This window comes from Scophthalmus maximus, chromosome 19 (assembly GCF_022379125.1).
Source record: "Scophthalmus maximus strain ysfricsl-2021 chromosome 19, ASM2237912v1, whole genome shotgun sequence".
In the NCBI taxonomy this organism is placed as follows: Eukaryota; Metazoa; Chordata; class Actinopteri; order Pleuronectiformes; family Scophthalmidae; genus Scophthalmus; species Scophthalmus maximus.
The window spans coordinates 5139733-5161181 of record NC_061533.1 but is presented as its reverse complement, the minus strand read 5'-3'; the positions used below and the strand labels follow the sequence as shown (position 1 = coordinate 5161181).

Sequence of the window (21449 nt, the reverse complement as noted above, 5' to 3'; positions counted from 1 at the left end):
CAGAATAAAAGCTATCATCCATTTGGTTTTCATAAAAAAGGACCTCTCCGTCCGAGGTTTAAATGGAATCTGGACCCAAAAGTATGATTTTTCCTCCCTCTGAACAAGCGGAATCCGTGATTCCCTTCCAGTTCGGTTACGCGTGGTATTTCAGGGGCCCCATTCATTTTTAACCGTGTCCATTATATGCAGTGAGGCACACCAAAAGAATAACCTTCACCCAAGCTTTACATAAAGCATATGGGATCCAGCAGACGCATAGCGGTGGATCAGGCTTCCTCAGATGGAGATGAAAAGGAATTTTCTAGTGTCTCACCCTCCCATATAGCTTCCACACTGTTGGGAGGCTTTCCGCAGGTATACTGTATGTGCTGCGGCAAGTCATCATCTCATATGGCATGCGTGGCGCTGACGCTGTGCATGGATCCGCATGGTTTGTTTCCATCAGCGTACCGAGGTGGTAGATGTAGCTTTGCAAAGTTTAATGGAACTCCCACTGTGCCCCGCATCCCAGGGGTTGAGGATCCGCCTGATGCTATTAATAATGACATTTTGTACCCGAGCCGATTAATCAGCAGCTGCAACAGAAAATAGATGTGTACTTCAGCGGAGCGAGGGAGGAGGAAAGGAATTGTTCGTGTTGCACAATGCACTCATATATTCAATATAGACCTGGCCGCTAAGGAGGGAAACTAGTGGAGGGTGTTAAGTCCCACGCCATTGTTGTTGGGAAGATACAGTGAGAATGAGAAAATGGGAAAGGAAATGCTGCAATTGCATGTAGGTGTTAGAAATGTCACAGCCGCCTCTACAGTATTGAACTGTTAATGTAGTAGTGAATGACAGAGATGATGTTCTAATTAGCAGCATACAAACATGTCATACATCCTATTACATTCCTATTAGTCTGGGTTTTTGTGAGAATTCTTTGTGCCAAAAAAGTCATGGCAAAAAATGTCCGTTGACGCACATACATTACCCTGTGGATGAGGAATTACAAATGTCCTTAATGGTTTCAGACTATTCCACTGATCCGCAAGTGGTGGACACAGCATTGCACCAGGGGGACAAGAAGACTGTGACTAAGTACAGTTCGAAGATGATGAAGAGAATGCATTCATTCTTTTTTTTTTGACCTCAAAGTTAAAGGATTTTGAGTCATTTTGTATAATATAATATCCATTATAGTTTAATTAGTGTATAATCACCTGTAACAAAAAAGAAAGAAAAAGTTGAGCATTTTTGTTACCTTAGAATGAACCCTTCATTTTTTACATCGGGTCTTCTTCCAAGAGTCCTTTCTTACTGTTGCACCGCCACGGTTCTGCAGTGACAAAGGAGCGAGTCCAGAGCTCATTGTCAGAGCTCCTGTGTTGCATTTGTTAACATATAACCGACCTTTGTGTGGCAGGTTGTTGGTCACAATGATCAAAGTTACTTCGGAGTTCATGTTTAGTGATGACGGGTCTTGACAAAACTTTTAAAAGTCACAGAATCGCTTGTGAATTATTTCATTCAATTGTCAGTTGCCGTGTGTTCACAGTCGAGGATGGCTTGTGTTTTTTCCATGCTGAAAAATAGATAAATAAAACAAAAAGTAAAAAAACAAGATTAGGGAGCTAGCTATCGTTTCAGCAGCAGCAGCTTGCCTGCAGCAGCTGTGGCTGCAGCTGTTTCTATGGTTACCGCCAGTGGAGCTCTGGGTTATCTTCTCTACTCACATGAGATGCGGTGAGAACACTGTTTAGTCGGCATCACAGATACAAAGTTTGTAACTGCTGAGAGATACACACCTCGCTCAGCGTCTGAGTGAAATGATAAATGAGAGAGTTCGACTTCTCAAAGTCTCCCTCTACTTATTTCTTTACTTTTAAAAGCCAAATTTAAAAACTAAAATGAACCCTCATAAGAGCACAAAGCACAACTTCAATAGGTGTGTAGTAATATATGACCTTTTATTGACCAATTTGGCAACAAGCTGGATTTACCATTTATCAATACAACTAATCTCCTCCCACACATGAGTCACTGACACAGAACTCCTCAGCCACCCAGTCATTGTAACAAGCCATCATACGGTATATTAAAAGATGTCTGACAGGGGACTTTCACTGGTGACATACAGCTTGGGAAAATTAAAATCTCAAATGCAGACTCAAGTCTGAGAGTAAAGTTGGTGAACTAACTGGCTGGCCCTCATATGAACTGCATAAATATTAAGCTTTAGAATTCTGTCTGGCAACACCTTCTGGGTCCGTGTCGTCTGTCGTCTAGAGATTCTTTCTACCCTCCCTTAGTGAACTCTGAGGTCACGGTGAAGGATGGAGACAATGATGGCTGTGGTATTTCGAGCATACTCTTAACATCTTCGGTATTTCCGTCACAGTGTGCCGCTGACAGCTACTGCCAATAATGTTTATGATGAAAGGGGATATGACAGTTTTTGTTTTCTTCTTTTTGGCCCCTTACAAACTATTCTATCATGCATACTGTTAGAGCAGGCAGGACACGAGACATTAACATACTGTTTGTCGTGTTTCTGGGCTTGAAATATCTCTCTATATTCCTACTTTGCTTGCAAAAAAGAAATCCACTGATCTCGCAGTGTTTTTCCTGCAAAATCCCCCGATATGAGCGCGGCTTAAAGCACCAATATCTGTCTGTGCGTAATAGCTGGGGCTAAAATAGGGGTAATATATGCATGCCTCTGAAACAATCAGTCTTGTTTATCCAGAGCCCCTTGAACCTCCAGGATGAGAAAGTTTTTTGCTATGAATTCTGATTTTGCTAAATCCCTGTCCAATAAATTGCCTCAACTCTGAGCAAACATCAAAACAAACTATCTCCCCTTTTTTGTGCCACCAGCTGTTAGATTTGAGCGAGAATAACAGAAAAAAAGAACCGGTTGGATGATAGGAGGATTCGCAATTTGTTTATTAATGTCTCTTTCCTTCTCCCCTCTCGTCTCTGCCTCCCCCTTCGTTTCCCCTCTCCTGAATAATCTTTGCATCTGCACTGCAGTTCTTGCAAACTGTGAGGGAACAGTTACATTTTGATAGAGAAACCTTAGACGGTCTTGGAGGCTGGATTCAATTGAACGTTTCCATGGTTGAATCTCCTGACACACTGAAGAGTTATATTTAGACTTAGTGAAAATCTTTTTCCTCATGTCTATGAAGTTGTTATAAGGACACATTGTAAGCACACATTTCTATCCCAGGTGCTCAATGGCTCAAGTCACAGCTTCACCCAGAGTGTCAAATCTCGCTCAACAGTGCATCTGTTCTTTTTTCAGCCTCGATGAAAGTGGATGGAAAGTGGAATTAAAAGAGTCAGATTTAGTCCTCTGGAAAGTGATTAATTGCTCAAAGCCACAGTTGCTGTTTTGGACATCTGCTTACTTGTCATTGTGTCTAATTAAAATGATGAACAATTAGTTATGCAAATCGACATCCCTTTGGATTTTTGGAGGACCTGTAGCCTGACTGTGATCTGCATATACTGCGGATTAAAATAAATTATTGTCCGTCCTGGAAATGTTTGTTTGACCTATTGGAAGAAAAAAAAATATTTTGTCATATATTGTCATGATATATGAATAGCAAGTCCACTGGCACCCATGTAAGTGCCAATGGTGTGGTCAGGCAGATCTTGAGGCAGTGGGAAGTGATTGTGCATTTGACCAACAAAACCTGGCTGAAAGTCAGTGGCACAGTATTTCACTTATTAATTTAAGATAGTAACACCTATATGGGTAGGTGCATGACACGTGTACACTCAGACATCTGCTCATGCGCAGAGTGAAAGTATTCCTCTGCAAAATAAGTTCTCTACTTGCACCTTGGAGATGACACAGTGATGAAAAATGGATTTGGACATGCTCTAAATGCGCTTAGGTACAGCAATGCTTGAGCTGAATGCTAACATGCAAAAAAATAAGACTATCTCACTGATTCTAAGCAGATAAAATGTTTACCAGAATAACCATCCTAATTTATAGTGTTGGCATTCCTCAATTTTGCTAACTAGCACCAAACAGAAGGTACAATTGAGTCTGATGAAGCCATCTGGAATCAAATGTTAACCCAACAATTCCTCTGGATGCAAAGCTAAGGCATGATAAAAACCTTAATACAGTCAATTATAAGATGTGGGTGTCTGTACCAAACTCTATGGTCATCCAACCAGTAATTGTTAAAATAATTCAATCTGGACACAAACAAAAACAGACGCAAGTAAAGTGCCAAAAAGCAGACAGACAAATATTGTTCAGTTTTAGTAATTTAATGAAACAACAAGCGACAAGGGTTATGGAGAGTTGAGGCAGGCAAGAGTTAAACACGAGGGCGAGCTGTCCAGAGAAGCAAACAAATCCAGAAGGGGAAACAGGCAGAAATCCAAAATCCAGACATAGGTCCAAACACAGGTAAGCAGACAAAGCACAGGGACTTTGGGCGAGAGGGACAAGGTTATATTCTGGCAAATGAAAAGGTGAAACAAAAGACTATAGATACACTGAGGAACAGTTGACCAGCAGGACACACAAAACTGACAGCAAAATGACTGGAGGTAAATTCAAAACAGACACACAAGAACAGTAATGTCGAAATAAAACAGGAATCACAGAGTCAACGGAGAAAGTTCACAAGTGGACCAAATGACCAAAATTGCCATCCCTTAGGTTATGTCCTCAGCATGGCTGAAAAAAAGACGTTGTGGATGTCCAGTCATAGGGGGTAGTATTAGGATTAAAATGCTAATATATTGCACACACGCTGTGATGTTGACTCTACTAATGCTCTCTTTGACCTTCAATAATAGTCCAGACTGAGAACTTTCCAACTTTCTTTGGTTTGGTTGGTTTGATCTTTTGCCAGACCCCGGGTGTCAGATGTGTCAGATGTTTTGGACGGGAGTCAACAGGCTTTTTGATCTGAAGGTGGTATTGGCTTGGTATAGACTCGGAAACTCAAGTTTAGCATAGATTAACATACAAGTCTTCCTCTCATCACATTTAATTGTTTTTTTTTTAACACCCTGGGGCAATTTTGCATAAAACTATTCGCCCCCCCCCCCCCCCATGCCACCTCAGTTGACAACACATCCCTGAAGAAAAACTGCAGCTAGGAGGGGGAAACTCTGGCTGTGAAGTGATACACTGCATCTCAGTCCGTACAAACCTCTCAAATTACGCTTTTTAATCACATATCCACACCAGCAGGGCATTAGGTGGTGGATCTCATTGCAATGACGAAGCATTAGGGACCTCAGTCGTGTGCGATATTCCGTCACTAAATGTCCCCGTTGCCGTCCAGAAGACCTCTCTGCTGCCGAGTTTATCATAACAGCTTGGGAGTAGATGACCTGCCAGATGTTTGTAATCTCATACCGAGAGGCTTGTGACTGGGGTCGCAATCAGATAAGGGGACATAGGAGGGGATTATAAATGGTGACAGTGGGCAAAAGGCTGTAGATTCCACCATAATCGCTGATAGATGGCGAATGTCCTCCTTTTACCCCCGTGTCACAGGCTAGTCCGTGTACGCACCGACCCAATATGTGATAAATAGGCCTGTTTATTCTAAAATGTCCACCCTTTAATGTTGACGTAATTGTGAATGAAGTGACTGAATTTAGCTCACACACACACGGTGCAAGCTCATTTCTTCGTGCTAGTTTGTGAGCCCCCATTGAGAGTGGATGGTTGTGTGGGCAGGTTAATGATATCAGCTTTAGAGTAGTTTTTAATCAGACTAATGAGATAGGTTGGGCTGGAGTTATGCCAGCAAAAAAACAAGAAAAGGCATCACAAGTTGTTCCCTTCCTCCTTCCCTGACTCCATTTCTCTTTTCCTCAATCTTTCTTCCTCTGTCTAAAAAAACCAGAAAGACGAGATTTAGGAGAAACGGAGCAACGGATGAGTACACAATGGGGCAGATTAAAGGGAATCAGTCATATTTACAGGATAAAACAGCGGGACAGATTCACCCTGTTGCGAGTCACTGGGAGGTTATTGGCAGTGGAGGAGGGGGGGGGAAATATCCTGTCTTATCCTGTTTGATAAGAAGAAAATTAATTAGAGTTATAAACATCCACTGACTCCTTTCTGACGTAAAGAGGTCCTTTTTTAACATGGTCCAGAAATAAATAGTGACGGTGACATTTAAAGGATTTAAGAGCGCAAAAATAAAGTAAATCTCTGTTCTTTAAAAAAAACCTTGTCATTTATTCATAGCATTATTCATAGTAAATCAACAGAAGGGAAATCATAGATTTTTTTTAAAACTGTTTTGCGATTCTACAGCACTGCAGTGCTGCAGGAAATGGAAGGTCCCCCCCCCCTTTTTTTTAAAGTCCTTAGTACGGAAGCATGTTTCACTCCATTAGAGAGTGAAAATTGGAGCCATGCAGGTGTAAAGAATTGGACATCAGTCTTCCTAAGCCCCTGAGGTACATCAAGAAATGTTGGGCTTGCCGAGCTCTCACAGTAAAGAGCATGTTCTGCCTGCGAAGATGGCCTTCGCAGGCAGAACGTGTCCTGTGGTTGGAGATTTGGATGATGGCTGTTCTTAATGAAAAGATTCACATTCCAATCCTGTTCACCAATTAAAAGATCCCCTTATAGGTGGCTAAGGTAAGACTCAGTGATTCAACCTCAATATTGTCTGTGAATGCTGTAGCTTGGCTCAAAACCTTTCAAACATCCACCAATATTAGTCAGAAACAATGATTTTCACTATAAATAGCAACACCAAAAATTAAGAGAAGAACTGGGTTTTAATTATGAGCCAACGTCTAAATTACCCTGTCATAGTGTCTTTCTACTCATTCTATTTGCCAAAGATGGTCCCAATTTTTTATTAATTTTTGACACCACTCAAAGAAAGGGTCAAATGTTCTAATAATAGGAGTGGAACACTCTTTAACTGAATAGCTCAGCATGTTAAGAAGCCTGTGGTTCTGAGGTCTAAGATTTGATTTTTAGAAGACTCAATTTATTCTGAAGTCAGATTTTTTTAAAAGACCAGATACTAAAACAACAACAACCTAAGAGCCATTGTGCAAACATTCAGAGCACTGTTTTAAAAGGTCAAGGAGTCAATCATTATGCTGGTCACCAAATGTTGAAGTTTTATGTCCAATGGAAAGAGTCAAATAGTTCTTGAGTGTCAGAGGACCACTCTTAAGCTTTAAGGTCATGGGTTGAATCCTCAGGAGTGACACTTTTGAAATCCCATTCCTAGTGTAAACACTATTATATACCGCTCAAGTGTCTTTTTACAACTTGCTCATGTAGCTTTGTGTTAGATTAGAAGTTTGGAAGTTCTGAGGATGTGAGTTTGATCTTTTTTGGGCTCTGTTGATTATGAAGTCCAATTTAATTCAATTTTATTTTACTTCTGTAGCATAAAATCACAACATACATTTTCTCAATGTACTTTACAGATTGAGGTCAAAACCCCACAACAATTTAGAGAGAATCTCAAATATCCCAATACTGACTAAAAACTCAAGTTTTTTCAGGTTGTGGGTTTGTGAATTGAATTGGCGAATTAGACTTTATGACCCTAAAAGTAAAAGGAGTGTCTGAACAAACAACTTTGTGTTGGGGACTGCTTGGAATTTCTTAGGTGTCTGAAAGACGACACCCATCATGAATACTGAAAAGTGCTCGGAGAGAGGCAAGTTATATCGCAATTGATAACATGGTGGGTTTGTCTGTTACCATAAGGTGCCAAGGGTCTAATGTCTGGTTTAAGTTGTGCCCGTTTTTGGTATCTGGAGTAAAAAAACAAAACAAGGTCCCCTCTCTGACAGGTAGGACATTAACAAGAGTTGCAAGTCCCCTCTTGATAATATTCAAAAGAAAATTACAAAAGCAGTTTTGCACTTATAATGTGGAAGATGGCCTTTTTAGAATGACTGCCAATAGCGGTGGACGCTCAGTTCAACGGTCCCTTGTTGGTAGGTAGGGATGCATTTGTGTCAGAGTGAAGGGGGGGGGGGGTTATATGGATAGCTTTATTCATTTTAATCATATTAAGTTGGATCATTAGATGGACCCATTTGCACAGTGCTTTCACGAGGTGTAAGGGACCAAATCCTATTGGATGTCGGCCTAATCTACTGCAAAAGCTCCGCAGCGTCCAGTTGCAGCTTTGGTGGGAGAACTGTGTGTCCCTCTGTGCCGGGGCCTGGGTATGAACATACGTGCGGCATTAATTTGGCCGAATTAGGATTGAGAACAAATTGCCACTCTACATTCCCCAAATCCAGGGGTGATTCAGAAATAATGAGCGGCTCAGCTCACATAACCGGTTCACGAGATTATCCCCATCTGAATTAAAACAGCTCACCTCTTTGGCCAGGAAGTCCCAATAGTTTCATAACATACCGAATTATCGTGGGGGAAGACAAAGCCCCGGTGTGAGTCAGATCGGGACGTCCTCGTCAATTTGACATAATGCTTCCGCCCTGTAATGAGCCCTGTGATGCTTGGAGAATGTTTCCCAATCACGCATTGTGTGCATCGCATGTTCAGCGTCTTTCTCAGTGCCGTTCAAATACTGCAATAGCCCCGTAGACTTTGACCTTCCTCGTATCGTGAAAGCTTCTTTTTTTTCCACTCCACTTCCATCTAAAACGCTCCAAGATTATCCCTTAGCGGCATTTCATGCTATCATAGCACTAATGGCAAAAATAGAATTATGATCCTCATCGTTTAAAAGAGGATCAGGAAGGGAAGGTCTTGCTGAAATGACCTTTGGATAGGGCTCTGTGGACTAAAACAAACACAGTCACAATTCTCCAGTCGGCTCTAGTTACCATGTGAAAATTTGGTGAAAGTTGGTGAACCAAATGAGCCAGCATGCACAGTAGCAGGACCTTGAGCAGTTATACCCATTTTTTTCTTACAGTTTGTTTGTTTGTTTATTAAGATCCCCATTAGCTTCTGCCTATCTTAAACAGTAGCTACTCTTCCTGGGGTCTCTATTATTATTATCATCACAGTACTGCAAAAATATAAGCTCACAACATAACAAAAATCAATGCAATACATCACACAATAATCCATACAAGCTCAAGGCCTGTCTAACACACAGTAGCTCAACATGATCATTTATCTCTTCCTAGTCAAGAAAAGAAAAAGGTCACACTAAGTCACAAAAATAATGGATAGATAGCTCAAATTTGAAATCCAAAGACCATTTCAAATGTTCAAGATCATTAAAAATATATGTAATCTCTCGCATTCTTGTGTAAATAAATACAATTGTAATTTGTTTTCTGATAACATGATAACATTTCCTTTATGAAATCAAAAAACTTGAATGAATTCCATGCCACCATTGCTCGATAATGTGTCTGGTCAAATTTCTTTTCATGCCAATTTGCCAATTTTTACACGTGTCAACGATAAAATGCAAGTAAAAAATCAAGCCAGTTGATGCAAAATGAAGTCTTGTGTGTGTGAATTGAAACAGTTTGCCTTATTCTGTAAAACTTCTTGAGATTACTTCATAAGAAAAAACAGCTTCCTGATTCTGAGATCAGCCAGAGGCTTAGCTGTCACACTTTACACATGCTAACGTGTGCAGTAAACTATAAGTCTGTTAAATTGCTATTATGCCTAATGTCTAATATCTGTACACTCAATATATTGTAACATGGGCACATGCTGTATGTCAATGTGCGTAAGGCGAGTGTTTAATATGCTGTTTATAACTGGTTAAAGAGACGATTTGACCAAAACTGTGTCCATGTGCTTTTTAGAAATTCAAAAACAACCTTTTGGAAACGTAACACTCCTTAAATTTGGTTTATTTTCAAGCAGTATTTTAAAAAAACAACAAGAAATAATTTTCACAGTCTGGAAACACATCAAACACTTTGATTTGAATGGCTGATCCCTGAATTCAAAGAGATTTTCCAGGCACGAATTATAGCATGAATGTGCTGGTGGCAGAAGGTGAGTAAGAATGTGGGGAGGACCAGACAGTGACGGAGATAAATGGGGGGGATGCGATTTGATAGGGAAAAAAAGGGAGAGATAGCATTGGGACTATTTAGTATGCAGAGCGGAAGGCAAACACTTTTAGCCCCTCTGTCGAAGTCTGGGACTCCTCTGCAGTGAGCGGTCTCAACTTTCTCATATAAGCCTTCGCCTCGAGCCATGAACTCAAATATTTTAGTCACATTCACTGGAGCTAGGGAGAAATAAAAAAAAAAAGTGCCTTATTACTTATGATCAAAGGTTGGTGTTTTTCGGGAGGAGACACGGAGCGTCAGCCGGAATTTGCATTAAGAGTTGAAGGCGGGTCATTTTTCTATAGAGAGACTTTCAGAAGCAGGCGGAGACTCGTTGTCCCCCCCCCCCCCCCCTGCTTTTGAGCCCACTTCCTTTAAAGAAAGTTTACACGGGTAAACAGAGATACATTAAATCTGAATATGAGCCTTAGAAATGATGAGTATAATCTCTTTTTTTTCCACGGTTAAATTACATCACCCTGAAACAAAAATCAAATTAAAATATTGCCCATTATTTCAACAGTTGACTGTGAATAATTAGAAAATGCAGGGCCTTATGTTACATGTCCTCCGTCTGCTGCTGATCTTTTTTCCTCCAGTGCATCCGTGTAAATATGAGTTGCAGATGAAAAGTGACTGACTAAATTATTTGAGTTGTTATTTCTTTTTTCCCATTTTTGGTTGTTACACTCCACCCCCTCTGCCATTCAACCAATCGCATGGCCCCCCAGACCCACAGCAGCCGTCGGCAAGCTCACATCGACAAGAGCATCCAAAGAGAAAGACACGTCGCTGTCTTTTTGCCTTTTCGTTATTTCAATTAAATAATGAAGAAATAACACTTGAACTGAGGGTTAATCATTCATTGAATTATGTCATAATATATTGGTTGCCCTCATGAATATATTTCTGTATTAATACGATTGTTTCATAATGCTTTTGCTTTTTGCAGCTAGGCTGTACACTGGAAAGCAAACTATACAGTAGTAAGCGTGCAACTACTTCTCGAGTTGGTTCACATATCCTTGACTTTTTTTCATTTTGAATCCGTCCTTTTTGGTTGTAGTTGCAGTTAGACACACCTGCCTCGTCCCTGCTTGAAAAAAATTGTTCTATTTCTATTATTCGTAGAAAACTCTCATGCCACACTAAGAGCTCCGGTGTCACGAATTCCACTATTTTCTCCTACAAAGATTGCAGAGATGGGGGAAAACAAATTTGGACAGGCCTTGATATATAACTACATTTAGACCTATAACCCTGACACCACCGAAGTTCAATCAAATCCTTTTTTTTGGTGTTTGTATGTAGAAAGCGTGCATCTTCAATCGATGCCTTCCGTGCAAAATAGAAAACACCAGCTGAACACATCTATTTCCATGCTGATTATTCTCCTTATACCAGAGTTTCTTTCATACCCTGCAGTTATTTTTGACTCCTTGCCAAGAGGCTAATCCATGTTGCATCCGGACCCCAACTGCAGATGGAGTGTCGGTAATTAGCTTCATTTCCTTTCATCAGTGCAAAAGAAAACCGGGACCAAGAAGCACTCTCTCTCACCCAACGGCGGGCTTCAGTTGTTGCAACCTCTACAGGGGAAGTTCTTGCCGTCCAATGGGGCCCTGCGGGCGCCGGGTCATCGTGCTTTTGAGGGGAACCGTTAAATGGAGCCGTGGCCCCAGCGTGGCACTGCTGCCTGACCTCCCAGCCTCCGTCAAGTCACTTCGGGGGCTTGTAAAGAGGCCAGGCGCTGATGAGTTTTCAGTCTCCTTGGGCGGTCAAGCCAGAAGAAGATTGGAATGATCCCGTGCTGTGTCGTGTGTGTGTTTTTGTGTACATGCGGACTGCGCGTGGTGTCAAAGTCATTTTGACGGCAAGACACACATTTGCCCTCTCCTAAGGTCTACAAATAAGTCAAAAAGACCTTCTGGTTTAGCGGGGCACTCCAGCTCACGCAATCTGCAGTGTTCACCGGTGACTCCACAGTGCTGCTTGAGAACCTGCGGGGGGTGAAAGAGAGATCTGGGGTAGAATAGTGAGAAACATGCTTTTCAGGCCAAAAATAGCTCGGCATCCAAAAAGAAGCTGATTAAGTGTCGGCGGATGCTACAGGTTATGGCGAGAAGATGAAAAACGGTTTAGATTTATGTCACAGCCTTGAGTTCAGAGGTTTATAACACTGCTCTTGTTCAAACAGTCGCTATGATATGACACAGGTGGGAAAAATTTGCTGACATCATCAGACGGGTCGTCAGCGTATGGTTCTGACATTTAGACACAAACATACAGAGACAAACAAAATTCAAACTCACCAGCATAAATAGAGCCCTTCAATTAACCTAGCGGGCATGTCTTTGGACTGTGGGAGGAAGTCCGCATGGATTCAATAGTTCCTATAGCCAACATTTCCGCGTGATTCGAACCTCCCATCTACTAACCAAGCCATGTTTCTGTTTTCAAAACATCACCAAAACATGGCAGACAGTTGAAAAAGCGATCACACACACTCTTGGAAACCAGGAATCTGCTGAGAGGGTAAAAAGATAAGACGACGGCAGAGAGGGACGGTGAAATCGAATTATTACGTGTGAATGTAGCGGGAGAGTATTAACTCCGAATGTGTGAATGAGATGCGTTGCACTTGTGAAGGTGGATCCCTGTGTCTTGCCAAAATGTGCTCCAAATGTTATTCATGCAACTCCAGCTTCCTCTCAGCGTGAGTCTCTTCGTCTTCAAAGTCTCCAGATTTCCGCGGGCCTGGTGTTTGCCACCGTGGATGTGCCTAATATGATCAAGCTAATTTAAGAGTGTGCACATGAAGTCAAGACACTTTTTTTTTTTTTTTTTTTCATCAGAGAGATGCCTGTTAAGACGTAATCCAGGATGAGGACACAGAACAAAATGGTGATCCCTTCTAGTTGCAGCAACATGAACAGTGTCGTGTTTCTTTACCTTTCAACACTTGAGCACTGGTTCTGTTTTTGTGGACTTTGTTTATTCATGCTTTGATTAACCTTCCTTGTGTCTCTCTTTTTAGTTCAGTTACCTTTTCTTTGCTCTTGTGTTTGTTTTATCTTGAGGTTGTTATCTTTTGTTTTATTCTGAAGACCATTTCCGACACAGGGCAAAATAGTAAGTGTTTTTAAGCCTTGGAGCAAAGTTTGATTGAGGATTAATTTAGATCCTAGTGCAAAAAAGAATGTGTCAGGACAAAATTGTAATTGCAACAACAGATCATGTTTAGAAATGTTTTTGCTGTGTATTATATTGATGTGACACATGTGGGATACAGATGTATTTTTTTTTACATGGAATTACAGCTCCACATTAAAAAGTGTTTTTTTTTGTTGTCACAAACTTCCACCAACTTTTCCAAAAGCACATATTCAGAACCATTCAGCTAAATAGCAAACTAAAAAGCAAAAGTAATATTGATCTCAACCATTTTCCCTATAAAAAAACATGAATATGAAAAAGGCAGTTTTTGAAAGACAAACTTGTATTTTCTTCCATAAACAAAATTTAAATAATGCGTGAGATACATGACAAAATTATGGAAATATATTAAAGCTGCATGTTTGGAAAATACGGTTTGAAAAAAAGGCTCACTCAAGGTCCTTATGAGCCTTTTCAGGTGGTTTTAACTTTTAACGACACATTGGATATCTCATTTGTGACATGAGGGATTAGGGCTGAGTCGAAGCAGACGACTGTTTATGTTACAAACTCATTATGGGAGTAATGTTTTAAATCTTTCTGCATTTCTGCTGGCATCTCTAGCAGTGAATATTAATAACATGACGTTTTAGATGAATCTCTAAAGAAGCTTTATTTTTCTTTATCACAGCTTTAGCAGACTTAGTGTATTTTCTTTGACATTACAGGAGAACTCCAGCTGAAGAGTAGGACGCCCATGTCCATATTATTTTGACATACGAACAGGACTCGGACAAGAAATGCCATTTAATGATTGCCAAGGCAGATGTACTTTAAGATTTTGTTTTCATCTGAGTCAGACACAGTTCCTGGCATCCTCTCGGCTTGCTGCTGCTTGCGTAGAAGGTAGCCGGACTCTCTTTGAGAGGTCTTGTTGATTCCTTCCCAAGATCAATATCTTCTCAGGTCCCTTTCGGGCCTCTTGCTTTCCAAGGTTAATTGTCGACATGGGAAAGCTCAGAGGATTTGGTGACCCGGCCTTCTAATCCTTTCACTCTGTGCAAGATAAATTGAGGGCTGTTGACAAGATTTGACTTAATTTGGTGCAGAATATACGTCTCTACATTATCTTGGCCTGCGGCAAACCGCAGCATGGACTTAACACAGGCATCTCTCCCACAATGTCACAAGGTGACATATTAAAGCTGAAATTATTTTGAATTCAAGAGTTGTATACTGCAATTTTCACGTCCAGAAGCAAAACAGTTCTCAGCATGGCGCCCTGGGGGTCTTTTAAACTCTCAATGTCAAGGTTGTGATGTGAGGAGTCAGTTTTGAATATTCCCTCAGCATTTTCATTTCAATGTTTAATTATTCACTCGTGAAAACGTGGCAGTGTTTGTAATATACATAACTAGGTCTAATGGTATGCTGAATGTTAAGCTGCCTGGGGCATGTTATTACACATCATCATACTGCATGTGCGGCAGTCACTTAAAACTTGTAAATATACTGGATGGGTGGATGTTGACTTGTTTAAAATTGCATATTATCACATAATCATTGGTTTTGTTTGATCTTTCGCAAAGCCTGAGGAGATTGTAACGAGAAACAAGGTTGAAACTGCTAAAGTTAAAACAGAGGCCTGATAATTTAATTCCCATAAGAGTTATTCTTAGACCAGTGGTTCCTTGACCAATTTAAGGTTTAATGTCGAAACACGTGGCTGCCTCTGTTGAAAAGTTGAGGGGGAGAAGTTCAAAATGTACATCAATGAAAGGCTAATTTATTTCGGGTTGTTTCTTTCACTTCAACTGAGCGCATGCCGGTTCTCTCTGCTGTGTCTCAAGTATAGTGATGCCAACGTCCAGAGGAGGCTGAGGGGAAAACAAACAAAATCTGAATGCCTGAGGTTTGGATAGGAGCCAGGTTTCACAAAACAATCGGGCATCACTCTCCCAACAATCCTGAAAAACAACAAAGCAGTGGGTCCGCCATCTGTTTAGGAAGAAGAATATGTTTTGGCTCTTAATATGGTTAGCGGGACATAATATGAGCTGCTGTTACTTCTAAATTAAAATGCATTACATGGATTCAGATGCTTTTTGGTAATCATTTAGTAAAATATTTGCAATACGTAAAAAAAGTACTCTCAAATTTGTTTTTTCTTCATTAGAAGAGCACACCAGCAACAGACCAGAGTCGATCTTAATGAGCTAAAATGTAATAGTACTAGTAGTACAAGGTTTCCCAGCCATTTTGCAACAAATTATTAATATGCAATCTAGTTAGTTTTAAAATCAAAAATCAACAAGATCTAGGAAATAAGAACTTTTATTCATAATATATTCATACTTGTACACAAGTAAAATAAAATGCATATCTATGGTTCCTTTGCAATATCCATAATAAACAAAACGACAGCATTTCATTCGGTAAATGCTACCCATATAATCCTTTCTGTCATGAAAATACAACTGAAACTGGGGGAGGTAAAACATTTGTTCTTTTATAAACATAAAAAAAACATAACATTACCCAACAAATGCATCACTTTGAATAAATAATAGGGGGAGTTGTTTATCTTCGTTAAACGTACCCAACATTCTTTGTGCGCTCTGTTTTCCTTTAATTGTTTTTGTTTTGTTCTTGTTGGTGTTTTTTTGTTGTTTTTTTTTCGTCTTCCGGTGGTCTGTTTAAGCAGTAAAAGCTTTTGGGTGGGAAAAAGGGAGGAGTGTAGCTTAGACACAGTACAGTTAAGTACATAGAGAACAAACAATTTTGGGCACCAATTCATTATATACATTGGATCTGTAGTGTTCTGTAAAGGCATCCATTTTGTTAAATGTACTATTACGTCTTCATTATTGTTATCCTCAACTGCGATGGGTCGATGAAACTCCTTGCTTTTCAGTCACTGCCTGTTGTAGATGTCACTGCATCTTTTGTATCATTGTCATGAGCATCAACAATCTTGAGTCCTGTAGTCAGAGTGAGATCAGGAGTCCTAAGACATGGCTAGAGATATCCAGATCATGGGAATGAAGAGACGGTGAAGAATTTGTAAGGTAGTACCCCGGCCTTTGATGCAGTGGGTGTCTGATTTGGGCTTTTTGGAACACTTCTTTTTCTTTTTATTTGACGCTGTGGATGATTCCAGATTGTCTATGAGGTCAGGGTTTAGATTTTCCATTGACTCGTCCAGGGTGTTGGACAAGGTTCCCAGAGGTCCATCATTCTGCTTGTTCTGGGTCTCATTTTTTGTTCTTTCTGGCTCTTTATACTTAGTCTTAGACATGTTCTCCTTTTCCTTAAGAGGGTTGTTAGTGATTTGGCGGCTCTTCCCAGACAGGATAGAGGACTTGTCGTTATCTCCGAGGCAACACCTGGGAATGTTTTCCCCCAGAGGATTCTCAGTGGAAGGGAATTTCCCAGACTGTGCCTTGGCACTGAAGAGACTGGTCTGGATTTGAGGCATTTCCACACACCCCTCCAAGTCTTCACTTTTCAGACGTTTCAAGTCCTTTCCTGCCAGGAACTCCGGAACGTTGCACTCCAATTCAGAGCTGGAACCTTTGAAACGTTTGAACCAGTCCCACAAGGTCCTCGCACGGCAGTCACAGATCCACTGGTTTCCATTCAAACGCAAATACTGGAGGGACACCAGAGGGTCCATGGTCTCCCCTGACAAGACGGTAAGATTGTTGAAAAACAAGAACAGGGATTTCAGCTTACCAAGATCACTGAAAGCCTTGGGTTGGACAAAGATAACCCGGTTCTCGTGTAGCAGTAGCCGATCCAAATTGATTAAGCCTCGAAACATGTTGTCCGTTACTATCTTGATCTTGTTGTTATGCAGGTAGAGATAAGTGAGGTTGGCAAGGTCCAGAAAAGTATCATCATGCAGGGTTAGAATGTTATTATCCTGCAGGTAAAGGTACTGAAGGGAGAACATTCCTCGAAAAACCCCGATGGGGAGCTCTGACAGGCCACACCTGTGCAGGTGGAGAGTGTGCAGCTTAGTTAGGCCCCGGAAGGCTGTAGGGCTGATAATGCGGAGGTTGCTGTTGTCTCCTATGTCCAGTTCCTCCAGTTTTTCCAAGCCAAAGAAGGCTCCAGCCTCAATGTAGCTGATGTTGTTGGAGTACAGCCAGAGAACAGTGAGATTGTGGCAAGAGCTGAAGCTGGTGGACCTCACCACCGTAAGCTTGTTGGTCTGGAGGAATATCCGCTGGCTGCGCACAGGGATTTCAGTAGGGATTGAAAACAGTCCTTGTTGTTGGCAGGCCACAGTGGGCCTGGGCTCACTGTAGCACACACACTTGGCAGGGCAGCTGTCAGTTTGAGGCACAAGGTTCAGCCACATCACCAGAAACAGGAGTCGCCCCCCTGAGGAGACAAAACACAAGACAGTTGATTAGTGAATAAAGTATGTAAGAACTTTAAATTCACAGATCTAGTATAGTCACATTTGTAAAAATATGCTTGAACATAATCATTAGCCTGATAAAACTGCCAGGGTGTTACTATGAGCAACAATTTAAGTTTCAAAACATTCTCTTGTGTAGAGTGAAACGTTGAGCACATTACAACAGAATATCTTCACAACAGCAATTCAGCATGTATTTTAACAGTGACGTTTTTTAAGATTTGGGGACATATCTCCTCCCCGCTGCGTCTGTTGACATGAAGACCTAATCAGCCGGAGAGAGTCCTGTAAAGGCAGACTCATTTAAAATTGGGTGGGTGGCTTTTATGTTGGAATAAGCTTGCGCTAATAGGGCCAACATAACTAATGGTTTTACGGCGTTCCTGAGGTTGACATTTAGCCTGGCACTGGGAGATAAGCTTTCATGCCAGGCCGAGAGATTGATGCTTGGGGCCAAGGTGGAAAGAGGGCTACGGAGGCCCGGCTAGAGTTTCCACTGCGTAGCTAAGACTGAAGCATTTTGTCTAAGTGCAGCATGAAGATGAGATATACAAGAGGTGTGGTAGCACTCAGTGCAGGGCTTGTTGGATTCTCGTATGAGTTTGCCCGAAGGCATCCATGTTTAAAATAAGGCATATTCTGCATTTGCTCTCATTAATTATTTCTGCTTGTCCTCTGCCCTGCTCAGATCAGCTTTGTGCACCACACCACAAGTGAAATGGGATGGATCCCTACAAGTGAATGATCACTTCTGACATTATACTATCGTGGACGCAGCTGAATGAAGTGCATCTATCGGGGCTCACACATCCCCTCACGTAGATATGACGGTGTCACAGGAGTGTCTGGTCTCCAAATCTCTAAATCCTCTCCAGCTCTTGTCCTTACTGAGGATTTCCAATCTCTGCTCTCATGCACATGTGAGGAATCCCAGACTCGCAGGCGTGACAGGTAGCGAGTCTCTGGAAATATGCATGAGCCTTCCTCCATCCACACTCTTCCCTCCTCTCATTCCCCTGCAATATGTTCCGGTGCAGCTCATCTCTGGACCTTGTTAAACGGAGCACTGGTGTGGCCTGACAGGAGCCCTCTGCTGCACTTTCCCTCCAATCTCCCTGCTCAGCCGTCAGACTGCCACCGGAAAGCTGTCAAGACTTTCCACTCTTTCTGCATCACAGCTCTTTTCCCTCAGCACTGCCTAACAATAGCAATATTTTACCGCGCAGCACGCTTCGCGTATCTCCTCCGCTGTCTTCAGTTTTTTCCCCCACTCCACTGTCTATTCATTAACGGGCTATTTCCACCCACGCGTTGCATGTCAACGCCTGGTTTCCTCAGCTCTCGGTATAATATATCTTGTCTTTGTTAGCATCTGCTGAATGACACCGTGAGCCCCACTATGTCATCAACTCCATCCCAATTATTTCTTGCTCCTTGTCATCTTCACATCTGCACCGCGATTGCATGGCCGTTCAGTATGTTACACACATCAATCTGGAATCTTTCTACCATTTCACTCTCTCACTGTCACATTTGTGAGTAACCCCTGCGTGGCTTCACAGTTAGACCCCTCACCTTCCACTCTAGAGACTTGTATTGTATCTACAGTTTATACAGCTGATTTAAGAGTTGTGTTCACACTATTGATTTGTCAGCCAACAGTGCTGGTCTATGCACTTTTATTCTCATCACATACTTTGCTGTCTTTACTTCAGATCTAAGCCATACAGCAAAGATTACACCAACAGCAACTAATGTTAGGTTCTTGGTCCTAATAGCTCTTGTTGAGCCTTTGACGGCAACTTTAATATCTTAATATACAACAAGGTTGTGGGGGGGAGAAAAAAAAAGATCAGTTCCTTATCGTCTTCTTCCAGCTTTGGTTTCACCACTTAATCTTCCCCTATCTGCTGTGTCAAAACATAGCTCCGGGCGCTGCCTCCCCGTTTCAGACCCTGCCAGTGGCCTCTCCTTTGAGTACTATATTATTGTACAATAGCAATCATCACTCTGTTTAAGAGCAGACAAGCCTCTTTGTTTCCTCCTGACTGACACCGTGGCCCCTTCAGCTTTGCGTAAAGCACATCCTTTAACCCTTCTCCCTCTCCTCCAGGACAAGACCCTCTATTTACATTGAGAGCCTGACAAAATACAATATGGCAGCTCAGTGAATTGCAGTATTCTTTGGTGAGGCGGCTTCCTCGCTAGAGTAATTAAATTGTCTCCAAAATCATATGATATAGCCGAGGACAGTCTGGTTGGGACATTAAATCGGGCAATATATTGGCATTCTACTGAAAATTGGATATTGGCCTCCTGGTGTCCCTCGCTGGAGCCATGAAGGTGAGGATATGATTTATTCAGCCAGATTCAGGCGAGACAAATCTGTATGACCGGCTGTGAAACCCGTTAACAAGCTGCCTAAAATAATTTCATGACGGGACTTCAGGAAAGTATTGTCCGGTGGTGATAAAAGAAGAATTTAATATTAAGAGAATAAATAAATTGGGCATGAAAGCAGTCAGTGTTGTAGATGAGTTGCAGTTAGCTGATAATATTTACTTCCAAATATTGGTATCAGTAATAGTTAAAGGACATTCAGTAGAGAAACAGAGAGATGCCCACAGGAGTGGCACAAGTGGGTGCAAACAGCTTTGTTTGCTTTGTATCCCTTAATCAGACTCTAACCAAACTCGGCACTCAAAACACAACATCCTCGTGCTCCAAAAACCCACAGTGAACGCAGAGGGCATGCTGGGACAGCACATTCAGAGGACCTCCGATTCATCACGGCGGCTTTACTTTGAAGGGCTGGGGATTGGGCAGGGACGGCTAACATGACAGTCTCATCCCCTTGGCCCAGAGTGGAAGTGATGTCTCTGTCACAGATGAATCACAGTCGTTCTCCACAGGGACCTCGGAGCCCCTTCCTGAAATCATACATTATCGTGACGCTCAGAGGTGGGCGCGCATTTAATGTAGTCATGATCCCTCCTCCGTGAGGTCATGTATCTTGTGTGGATCCAGCCGTGCATGCGTAAATTGTTTTTATATCGTGTTGAAATGAATAAACAGAAATGCTGTACAGGACGTAACAGTGGTGTGAGGCCCAATTTTAGCAAAGCCTTTGCAGCTATTAAGGACTTTGCAAAATGGGAGTAATAAAGGGGAATAACTCGGTGCAGCACAAACTCCCAGACACAAATGTATTATGAGTAGGATTATTATACCTCATGGCTTCTCTTTAGAAAGAACCATTTTTGACATCCTCCTGGGTATTGACTGTGTACCTTTGCTGGACATTCTGGTGACTTGAACTCTACCACCTTTTTACTTCGTCTTTTTTTGAACCATTTGTTTCAGTACGTTTTTTGTCCACATTGAATTTGTTTGTTTGTTTTTATCTCTCAAGCCTATCATCAATAGCTGACTATGCTGCTTCCGTCTGCTCTGCCATCTGGCGCTCATCACCATTCTCCACTAAAACCCAAAATGTTACATTTGGTCAATCTGGCTACAAAGCTACAGGCTACAAGAGCAGTACTTAAAGAAGCAGGTCGTTTGCTTGGTGAAATGTTACTAAATCACACTCAACCAGAGTAGTTTAGTTCAGGCCCCGGGTTGGTGATTAAGACCAAGATGTCTAATCTTGATTTTTCTTTTTTTTCTTTTTTCGGATTATATATGTGAACATTCGTTTTGAAGCCTTGAGTTTGGAATTTTGGCCATCTTGTTTTATTGAAATCAGACGTAACCATATTTGGAGGAGTAATTTTTTCATAGACTTCTATAGAAACTGACTTCTTTATGCAACCTATGGAGTCGCCCTCTGCTG

The 21449-nt window shown here is 41.6% G+C and overlaps 1 protein-coding gene and 1 long non-coding RNA gene across 4 annotated transcripts in view; one reads left to right on the top strand and one right to left on the bottom strand.

The window, feature by feature from the left end:
- LOC124849712 overlaps positions 1-21449 on the top strand; it is a 161046-nt gene that overhangs the window by 36375 nt on the left and 103222 nt on the right. The window lies entirely within an intron of this gene.
- rtn4r (reticulon 4 receptor) overlaps positions 15502-21449 on the bottom strand; it is a 40766-nt gene continuing 34818 nt past the window's right edge. Inside the window, exon 2 of the mRNA XM_035640157.2 lies at positions 15502-17574. Within this exon, the coding sequence (XP_035496050.1) occupies positions 16193-17574 (1382 nt within the window). The 3' untranslated portion in view covers positions 15502-16192. The remainder of the gene's footprint in view (positions 17575-21449) is intronic.